The sequence below is a fragment of the Ciconia boyciana genome, chromosome 2, assembly GCF_034638445.1.
Source record: "Ciconia boyciana chromosome 2, ASM3463844v1, whole genome shotgun sequence".
In the NCBI taxonomy this organism is placed as follows: Eukaryota; Metazoa; Chordata; class Aves; order Ciconiiformes; family Ciconiidae; genus Ciconia; species Ciconia boyciana.
The window spans coordinates 50217452-50228722 of record NC_132935.1 but is presented as its reverse complement, the minus strand read 5'-3'; the positions used below and the strand labels follow the sequence as shown (position 1 = coordinate 50228722).

The 11271-nt window shown below is 38.9% G+C and overlaps 1 protein-coding gene across 1 annotated transcript in view; it reads right to left on the bottom strand.

Moving 5' to 3' along the window:
* Positions 1–2698: 2698 nt before the first annotated feature.
* CDH2 (cadherin 2) overlaps positions 2699–11271 on the bottom strand; it is a 121772-nt gene continuing 113199 nt past the window's right edge. The window contains exon 16 of the mRNA XM_072852577.1: positions 2699–3930. Coding sequence (XP_072708678.1) covers positions 3724–3930 — 207 coding nt within the window. The 3' untranslated portion in view covers positions 2699–3723. The remainder of the gene's footprint in view (positions 3931–11271) is intronic.

The window sequence follows — 11271 nt, the reverse complement described above, 5'->3', positions numbered from 1 at the left end:
TGCAAACCAATGCATGACAGACACAAACATCTTCCATTAAAATTTACATGAACTTATAAACATTTTATAAAGCAGAGTCAAGCAAGACAGACTAACTTGGAGTAAGGGGAAGAAGTCACTGCTCATTGTCTGCCCTATCAAACTGATTTATGTGGGGTTTTTGTATTCAGAAAGATCACAGTGAGCTTTATAGCCAGCTTGTAGTAGTGCTACAGGCCAGCCAAGAGCATATCACCACCAGTAAAATCACCAGGTGAGAACTCACTTGGTTCAACTACTTGGAAGGAGCACGATAAGTATGTTTCAGACTGTTGTGGAATGAGTATTAACATCCTTCACCAATACTTCATAATCCCGGAGGAAACACAGGAAGCTAGATTCATCCATGTTGCAAGACCTTGTGTATCCATTAGGATGTTTATTCTCCAAAACCACCCTTCTCCTCCTCATCTGTTTAGCCCCTGAAGTTCAGAAGGACAGGCTATGAAGGACTATCATTGAAAGGAAATACAAATTGTAGAAAGACTGAGATGGGAAAGATCCTAAGGCCATATTTCTTGCCAGTGACTTCCCTTGGATAGAGTGTCTGCAAGGCAGAGGTAATACATATCGCTGCCAAATCCCATTTCCAAAACAGGTTGCCAGAATTTTCCAAGACAGCTGTAGGGTCTAAAGGTCAGCCATCCTCTACCTCTCACTGCAGTCCTCTGAGGGGGATTTAAGCATATACCATGGGTACAAAACCCAGTTGCACTTTTCTAGAATAAGAACCAACCTGAAGCTTGACAAAAGAGGATCAGTTCAAACATCTTTTTTTCTTGTAAAAGCATTTGAGATGCATAAAAATGATTTACCCTTTGTTCTGTTCAGTAGACCTAACGCTGACCTAACACTAGGTTTGAGAACCGTTCCTACAATTTCAAAGCAGCTGTGTATAGAGCTGGAAGATTGTCTGATCAAGATAGAGTTCCTACTGCTGTGCAAAAGAGCTGAGTGCCTATGAAAGATGACCTCTGCTCCATTCTAACAAAAAAACATGCTATAGCCAAAACTGGAAATCTTTCTTTCCTCCTCTCCATATCTTTTAGCATTCAATGTCAATTAAATAAAATTCATCTAGCATTTCCAGTATGTTGGTTCCACACAATGATAATAGAATTATGCTAAAAATGCATTTTTTGCATAAATTATAGAAGACAGAAAATCAATGTGCTAAAAGTGGCCTTTTGCTTATTTAACATGCATTTAGTTTAAATCCTTCCCTTTATGAAAGTTTTCCTTACTTAGGAAAACTTACACAAAGCCAGATTTTCATGTCCCGCTCTACATCTTTTTTCCCGCAGTGCTAATTAATATGGAAATAGCTTAAAGAAGGTCATTGATAATTTTGACATATTACTGAAAAACCAAGGCTTTGTTACAGCATCAAGCTATAGTTACAAATGCATGAGATAAATAATAGCCAGGTATGCAGACACTGAAATGCTACATCCCAAACTGACAGGACTGCTACCTCTCAACTTTCACAAGTATCATCAGGACCAAGAGGAAGAAAGGAGACATGCCCATGAAAAGCACAGTGAAGAGGAGATACCTCACATGCAGTGTCTAACGCTCTCCAACTCAAGATTTCAGAATTTACCTCTGGAAGTCACAGTCAAATTCTGTAAATTACGGTTTGAGTGCTAACAAAGCACTGAAGTGGCACCATGCTGAAGAGAATCATCCACAGACCACCTCCCTCCCCACTGAGCCTTCCCAGCGCAGAAGGTTACTATGCCAGTCCCGGTGCCCGGATCCCCTCCTGCTGCTCCAATCCTCTCAACAGACTGTGGAAATGTGGCATTTCTGCCAAGTTTGAGTTTCACACTGTTCACAATTAGGTCCTTAATGAGTGTAAATGTAGACATTAAACCTGAGCAGATTGTTGCAAGTGAAAGAAGGCAGAATTGCTGTACCTACTATGTTTGCAAATAAATCATTGTAACAGGTTTGAAACATGTTTAGTAGTGACTGATCTCCTAATGGGACTTTTTGATAAAGCTCCATGACCATAAGCATCTCCTTGAAGGACACGATCTGATGTGCACTGAAGTTAACAGGGCCTTGTCTTTACTTCAGCGTAAGAAAGTCCAGGCAGCAGATAACTGCCAGGATCTGCAATTTATTTTATGCAACCTGCAGCACAATCACAGAGTCATTAAACTGTCAGTCTAGAAATGAGCCAAAAATGATGCAAGCTCTGTTATTTAGATAATGTACATTAAACCAAAGAGCTAGCCATCGATGTGAAACTCAAAATTTTGAATTCCCAGAAACAGCACAGTTCACTGTGCTTTCACCTGGGAACTTGCCTTCCAAATTTGTGCCAAATTCTATCTGCAGCTTATTTTCAGTCCAGCAGTACTGAAAGTTAAAGTAGTGCACATAACTTCTCACAAAACTCAAACACACTTTGTGTACTTTTATTTACTATAGTCAGGGCTACCCAGGTAGGACAAAAAAATGCCAAACCAAACACCAGATCAAAAATTAGCATTTTATTCAGAACGTTGGGGTCAGAGGTGTATCATTCATATTCTGGTACACAATACAGAGGCAAAGCTGTTCTCAGAAGTCTCTCCAGTTTGAAAGCTCCTTCCCCCTTCCCTCCCCGCCCCCAGAACATACTGTATATTTACTCGTGCCACCAGTATCAGGCCAACTCCCCTCCCCCCCTTTTTTTGGTACAAATTATGTAAAACTTTTGTGCTAAGAACTTTTCTCCCTCCCCAAACAAAAAAATAATAAAAATAAAAAAAATATTGAGTACTCTAACTACAGTTCAACAATTGAATCAATGTCACTTGTTTGCAACCTGTTTTGTAAATACTTTATCCATAACGAAAGATATAAACATGCAAAAACCTGAATCCATAGTCCAAATAATACATACACGTGTTCTGAAGTTTCTGCACTTCTCCACAGACTATGCCAATAAAACATTATGTACACATACCATTTTTACAGTGAAGTGGGAAAAAAATACTAGAAATTAAAAAAAAAGAAAAAAGAAAAGTGTACATGGATTAAGACCAAAATGTGTCTAACATTCTAGCATAAGGAAAAACAAAATCAATTCTGCTACAAACTGGTGATATGAAAACTCCCTTTATTTGCAACCAGCTGCATAAGTTTTAGAATTTTAGTGAAAAAAATCCCCTAACATCTAAAACTAGAAGTAATGTACATTGTTCCACCTCATGGTCTTCTCTCCCAGATAATAAAATTGTTCCATGAGGTTTTTTTTTGTTTATTTTTAATCTCCTTATTTTAATAAAAGCAATGCGATGTAACAAAAGCATGTTGAAGCATACTGTATTTCACCTTACTCCTCCCCACCCCAACATATTTTTTCTCTTTAATGCATCATTTCATAAATCAGTACCATTAAAGCCTTAAACATAAAACTAATTCTGATCTGAAAAAGGTACAAAAAGGCACATAAAATCCCAGTGCTTCTGTACTGTAAAATTCAAGTGTAACTGAGCTCAATATTTTTTTCCAAACAGCATTGGATCACTGATATTCCACGGAGCCCAAATTGGTTTGCAGCCTAAGCCAAAGCCTTCAGCAAGCACTTGTGCTAGTAGACTACAAAGTTAAAGCCTAGCTTCTGTATGCTTTTGGGGAATATCAGTTGAAATGTTTGTACTTGTCCAAAAACAAAGTTCACTTCGAAGTTCAGTCATCACCTCCACCATACATATCAGCAAGTTTCTTGAAACGTGGGCCCCAGTCATTTAGGTAGTCATAGTCTTGCTCACCACCACTACTTGAGGAGTTAAGAGAGCTCAAGGATCCAGCAGTGGAGCCACTTCCTTCATAGTCAAAGACTAAGAGGGAGTCATATGGTGGGGCTGTAGGGTCATTGTCGGCTGCTTTAAGTCCCTGCAAGGAGAGGGAGAAAAAAAGATAAAGTTATGTATCTGAGAGAGAGGAAAAACATAACTGGAATATCGCAGTGCAGTTATCTATCAATTGCCACTTGAGAAAACCAAGTTCTTGTTCTTCTGCAATCCTATTCAAACCAGGATTCATGTTTTTGTAACTCCAGCAAGAACTTATTTCAATTCCTTTTAGAATGGCCAGATTTCCAGTATTACAGCACTGGACATTTTGAATGTAGCTGCAAATACAGCTCTAACCTTAAAAGAACATCACAGCACTAGGACCGATGCTAATAAATACACAGTTTCAGAGCTACACAGCTCACAACCTGCGGCATGAGCAATATGGGACTGGTTAAACAGACAGATGGGGAAGGAGAAATAGGCATGTTTGCAAAGATTCACTTTAACAGCCATCTCACATGGCCAATAACATATCCACTGACATTGCTGGCCTGCAGTCCATCTGTGTGTGCCAAAAGCCTTATTTAGTTCTGTAAAATTCATGTACCTCTGTAGGCTGCTGTGGGAAAAAGATACAATACATTGGCTTAAGCCTTATGTGCTTTGCCATAACCACCCATAAGATTCCACCTGCTCTTCAGAAAACACACACAATGACATCAAAACCAAATACATGATTATAACCATTTTCGTTTCCTCATTTCAAAGTATTAAAGTTATCAACACATGAATACTGGGTCTTCAGTAATTTTAAATGCCTACTCTCTAGAGCTGAATACCCCAAACTAAAACCAAAACAAATTGAACAAGAGGAAAGTAGGGAAAGAACCACACTTCTCCCAGAGAAAAGTCTCTTCCCTCCCTGTTTTCTTACAGAGGTCCAAACCTAAACAGTAAGTTTAATTTTAGAATATGAGACAATTGCTCTGTGCTTACCCTGGGAAGATTTACAAGTTGAATATAAAAGGCTGAAGCCTGAAGTTAAAAGCCCTCTTGTGTTTTGGATTTTTCAATCTCGCAGTTTCCTCCATGGGATTAGCAATGCTTTTTCAAGATCTTCCACTTTGAATAGGATCTACTCTGGCAGCCGCTGACAAGTGATAATGTATCTTCCAGAATTCTATAAGGCTGAGCTACGATTTTAAATTGCTCACTGTTAATTTTAACCGGTGCTATTTGTGTTGGTTTTATTTTTAATTTTTAATGTTTATTTATTTAAAGAATGGCTTTATTATACTCCTAAGTATTAGAGGGATTGAGTGTGCCTCCTTCGAATTAATATATTCTGGTTTTAGAAAAGTATGTTTTACTCTCAATTGTGTTTAGTCTAAATGTGACATAATAGAAACGGATGTTGATTTTTCTTGTAGAAATACACACATAGCTAAACCCATTAATTAAAGCATATGGCACTGATAAGGTAAAAGAGAATCCTGGTTCTTTATTGCCTATCTAAAATCATTCAGTAGCGTGCAAAAAGCACCTAAAATAACTTTGCAAATTAGTGGTGGAAAGGCCCAGCATACTTATCAAACTAATGACCTCTAATCAAGAACACATTTTGGACTTAAAATTATTGTTTCATGTAGTACAACATCATCAAGCAGGTTATTAATAGCCTGCATTAGAAGCGCAATTTTGAATTATCTGATAAGAATAATTGGTGATGCTTGTTATCCTTCTCTTTGGAGTTTTCCATCCTGATGGCCATAATAAGGACAAAAGATCTGAGATTCTGAAAAGGCAATAGCAAGTGTTGGAAGACTTCCCTTATCCAGCTTCAAAGCTGGAAACAGTTCTAAGGCTTTATCTCAATTTCTGCTGCTGAAGCAGAAATGCAACTTTACTTCTTAGGCAGTAACTGGTCTTACAGTATTTACATCTTCCCTTAAGACTGCTTGGGGTGAGAGACACCCATGCTTTTTGAACACAAGTGACAGGGAAGGAGAATAAATACCACTTGAGCTTAGGGAGTGCTGAGGTATGAATCCCAGGTATCAATCTGTAAAAGTCATTTAGAAAGCTGGCTTGGAGAAGAAATGCTATTTCCCTGCAGTTCTGTCTAGTAACCATGGGATTGGTTGAGTGAGCCAGCCATGGGATACTAATTTATTAAAAATCAGTGAACAAAACATTTTCCTATATCACTGCAGAAATTCTGATACCTATCAGCCATCCATGGTAAGGAGGCAGGCAGCCTCTTTCCACCTTTTATTCCAAAGGGGAAGTTTGATTTTTTTGCAATTTGCTGCTGGTATCTTGAGAGTATTTAAAAAGAAAACTGGTTTTGAGCTACTGACTTACAAGATAGCATCTCACTAACAAATTCACTGTTTCAAAGGTTGTGCTTATTGTGTAATCCATTTCATTCAGAGAATGTAGATACGGGCCACATTATGGAGGTATTGACTCAAGTGCACAGTTCCAGTTATGCTGACATTTGCACCTATCTTCTGGTTAAAAATTCCTCAGATTCATAGTATAATGACTGAACTTAGTCTCTAACTCTTCAAATGACAACCAAGTTTTCTGCTATATGTGTGGCAAGCTACATATTAAAATGACAACGAAATCCTACAATTTTTTCACTTTCCCCCTGCTAAGCATATTCTCTGAACCTACCCCAGTGCACTGCTCCACTTTGCTGTTGGGTTCTACAGCATGTCCGAAGCTGGAGTTATTGGATGTCAGCTTTGGCAGTGAAATTGGCTTACGAAGCTCCCTCTGGTTTCCGTATTGACACCTTTTTTGCTTATTTGCCATCCCTTTCAGTGGGTGGTACCACAACCTGCTGTACTGGCACAACTGAAAAGGCAACAAATGGCTGCCAAGAACTGCTTCTACTGATTTTTCTGCCATGGTATTGTCAACTGCTTCTGAAGAGACCTCTCAGTTTTTCCCAGATGTGTTCAAGAACCTCAGAGCAGCAGAGCTGTTATAGTGATTTAGTTTACAGTTTCCTGATCTGAAAACCCAAAGTTTTTACTAGATGGAGAAGCTTATTCAACAACAGAATTGCTGGGGCACACACTTGGGACCAGGTGATCCTGCTGGGAAATAGCGAACTAAGTCGTATTTCCTTGCATTTGCTATACCACCAATGCACAACAAGCAGTCACAGAAGAGCCATGGCAATACAATGGTCAGCTTGAGACCTAGGACAGACTGAGTAGCAATCTCACTTTTTTCCTCTTTCTCTTTTGTACATGTTGTGGCAACTTTCACTAAGGAGGAGATAAGGGGCAGAAGAGAGGAACAATGGTAACCTTAAGTTATACTTTCCTTAGCATGTGTAGCATTCTAAATTTGTCTCAAATCAAAAACAACCCCTTGAGCAAAATCCTCAAAATCTTGAACTTACATGAAACATTACAAAATCTAATGCTTCTATTTTCATTAATCCTACTACTTAATCAGATTCAGCACACTTTTGATGAGAAGGAAAGGGAGAACAGAGCCCTACAGGGAAATACAAAAAACTGTTTAAATCTGGAACCATTTTTTTACTTGACAAGAGAAAACAGAAAACATCAAGGGGCTCTATTACACTTGGACGTGCACTGTATCAATAACTGTTTACTAAGAATGAATTGAGGGTCCTCCATGTCCTCATGGGATGAGACCTTTAGTTTGTAATTTAAATTTAGCTTACCTCAGGCTATGTCCTCTATTGATTAGAAATATATTCTTAGCCATAAACTCTCCACCACAATATAATTTGTTTAAGATTTCTAGGGACAGCATAGTTGGTTCTTGAAAACAGGATTAACAAAGCTACTTCAAACAGGCCTAATTTATACTGTCCTGCAAATCCTGACTCTTCTAAGTGTTAATTATGCTCCACGCTCTGCAGGTTATGTTTTAAAAGGCTCAAAATGGAAAACAAGGTCTACAGAGGATTCTTAATAACACATGACTTATTTCACTGACTTGTTTGTACACTGGACTGGAAGAAAAGGAGGCTTTTCCCTTCCCCCCTTGAATTAGAGATTCATCTATCCATTGAAACAGACAAAACAAGAAAGTCCCTGAGGTCGTTTAGCTTAAGCCTGCAAAACATATTTTGATCATAGGGCACCTCTGGAACCTTCTTATTTTAGAAAGTTCATAGCTCTGTGTGTCTTATCTTAACTTTGTAAGTGTTATAAAAATACTTGAAGTTTTTACCATACTTGTTACTTGTTTTTCAACTGAGAAATCATTAGAACAATACAAAATACTCATAATTATTGTCCTGGTTTCAGCTGGGATAGAGTTAACTTTCTTTCTAGTAGCTGGTATAGTGCTGTGTTTTGGGTTTAGGATGAGAATAATGTTGGTAACATACTGATGTTTTAGTTGTTGCTAAGCAGTCAAAGACTTTTCAGCTTCTCAGACTGGCCTGCCAACGAGAAGGCTGGAGGTGCACAAGAGACTGGGAGGGGGCACAGCCAGGACAACTGACCCCAACTGCCCAAAGGGCTATTCCATACCAGATGATGTGATGCTCAGTATATAAAGCTGTGGGAAGAAGGAGGAAGAGAGGGACGTTTGGAGTGATGGTGTTTTCTCTTCCCAAGTCACTGTTAGGCGTGACGGAGCCCTGCTTTCCTGGAGATGGCTGAACACCTGCCTGCCCATGGGAAGGAGTGAATGAATTCCTTGTTTTGCTTTGCTTGCGTGTGCGGCTTTTGCTTTACCTATTAAACTGTCTTTATCTCAACCCACGAGTTCTCATTTTTACTCTTCTGATTCTCTCTCCTTTCCCGGGGGGGGGGCGGGGCAGGGGCGGGGCGGGGGGAGTGAGCAAGTGGCTGTGTGGTGCTTAGTTGCCAGCTGGGGTTAAACCACGACACTTATGTATGTCTCATTGAGTTAAGCAGATTTAATACAACGGATGACAGCTAGAAAATAATATACCAGAAGAAACAGAGTACTGCCAAAAGGAAAGAAACACAATGACCCACTAGGTCTCTCTTTCATTTTTTGTTTCTATGGCTCTGTAATAAAAGCAAGAAGAAAAAAAACACGCCATGCTTGCTTGGCAATGGTAGCAAATCCTCCAATACCTGAAATCAATGACCTATAGTTCTTTTCTGTCAAAAGCTGGAGTAATTCAGAGGCTAATCTGAGCAATGCTGGCTGTGTGTCTGAGGTGCTGGTGAGCACTCAACAGACTAAATTAATTCCCGCACATGGGCCAGCATCCCAAAGGATCATGCTGATCAGCATCTCTGGGAATAGGGCCAAGTCCTCCAAAAGACCAGAATGATCTCCAAAAGTGTTGCATCTTTTCAAACCAATGGGGTAACACAAACTTCGCTACTGAGGTACTGACAACTCAAAGGCAGCTTCTCCCTGCTAGCGACTGGGCTAGTTTTGCAAGCAGTTTAGGTTAGGGCTGCCCAAGGGAAAAGTTACACCTAATAATGTGAAGCTGGATGCAGAGAGATATGAACTTTGCCCTTTCTTATCTTGCTATGTTGTTTTCATAGCTCAGCATGTCTTCTGTATGAACTGCCCTAAGAAACATCTGGTACAGGTTTTACCCAAGGCATTTCTTCCATTTACTCCAAGTAAAACTGAGAGGAACTTACCAATTTGTTTGGGTATAATTTTGCCAGGACTGCAGGCGGAATTCTCTGAAGAGAGTCTGAAAATCTGTGCAGCCTGAATGTTTATGCTCTAGATGCTGATAATTTGGAAATTTAACTGTAATAGTGAGTAATACTGTGAAAGATTGACACCCCCCCCCAATAGACTTTTTAGAATCATGTTTGCCATGGGAAATTTTAACACATAACACAAATTAAGATGAAACTATTTTGGACAAATAAAATCTCTGTTTTGCTCAGACTTCTGGCAAAAGAGACAGAGCATGGACAACCTTTGGGTGGCTACTGTCTGCTAGAGAGAGGGTTAGGTGGAATGCCCCATAGTAAAATGATACATTGCTGTGAAATACTAAGAACGAAATACCTTATGAAAAAAAGCTAAATATATAATGCTTGAAACATAGAAACTACCTCATATAGTTCCTTTCAATCAGAGGATATACTTAATTCAGCTAACTTGCAGACAATAAAAGTACCATGTTTTCTTTAATTTCATATATATTTCCAAGGTTAATTTTATTTTAGAGTCAATGACATTATTGACATTATTTTACTGTGCAAGAATAGCTGAGAGAAGCTTTCTCTTTTGGTGGATGGCAAGGGGAAGCATAAAGGGAGGTATTGCTCTAATACAATAGCCAGCAGTAAGAAAATGACTCCATGCTCGTCTGTACTATGATATAAATGTATTGGGTTAAATCAAGACAGCAAGTACTGTTTCTACAGTTCCTTGTGTACACATTGATGCTATAATCTTCAAGAGTGATAACCTACTGAAAAATAGTATTGCAAGAACAGCTTGATAAGTAATTTAAACATTGTAGGAGGCTGGACAAAGTCTCGCCCCTTTCTGGCTTTCCAGGAGAATCACACTCATTCCTTGTCTTGGCTCTGTAAGAGAGCTTGATAGCTGCTTTGAGGACAAGAAAAAACAGGGTATTGAGGATTATGGGTTCTTCCTGACCACCTGCCAGGTGGGTAGTGTCTGGTCACAGCTGTGTGAGAATAGGATGGGAAACTCTGATTGTTTGGAAGAAGACAAGGAAGCACAAGGAAGTTCTTGTGTGCATGCTGCCTTGGCCAACAATGTGGGCATTCTATTGGCCCATGTCTCCACTATTTTCCAGAAGCCGATTATAACTGTAATATTTAGAAGTGCAAGGCATGCAAAAATCCTCTTTGTTGAGACATCTCTTTCTAATACAGCTCTTCCCCAACCTGGAGTCTCTTAAAATACCATGTCTTATGAGAATATTTGTATGTTTCCTGCTAGTCATCTCCCCATAGGTTTTTTTACAAATGTATCACTGTATACCTTAAAAGGAGCAAAGTCAATTTTCTGCAGCTTGCTAACACAAGAGACTTTAGGATCTTAGCCTGACTTTTCTTTAAAGCAAACAAGAATAAACACATTTGCAAAAACAGTTCTGCAATACTTGTCCAGCTCTAGTTGCCAAGGAAGACACGAGAAAATTAGAGAAAATAATTAACTACTACTATTCATCTACAGAATATAGCTTATTTTTAAGTGGTAAATTTTGGGTTAGTATTTGTTTTCCTATAATCAGCAAGCACAAGAAACACATTCTGTCTTAAGTACCACAAAACCAATTATTTAAGACTGACCAGTGACAGAAATAATGAAACAAGTATTTGTAGGAGCATTTCCTTCAGAATTGCGAGTAATCTGGTATAGTCTGTATCTTACTTACATTTATCTTTATTAGATTGAAGAATCAAAGATAATGCAAAAAGACTTTTAAAGCTCTATGACAAGACAAGTA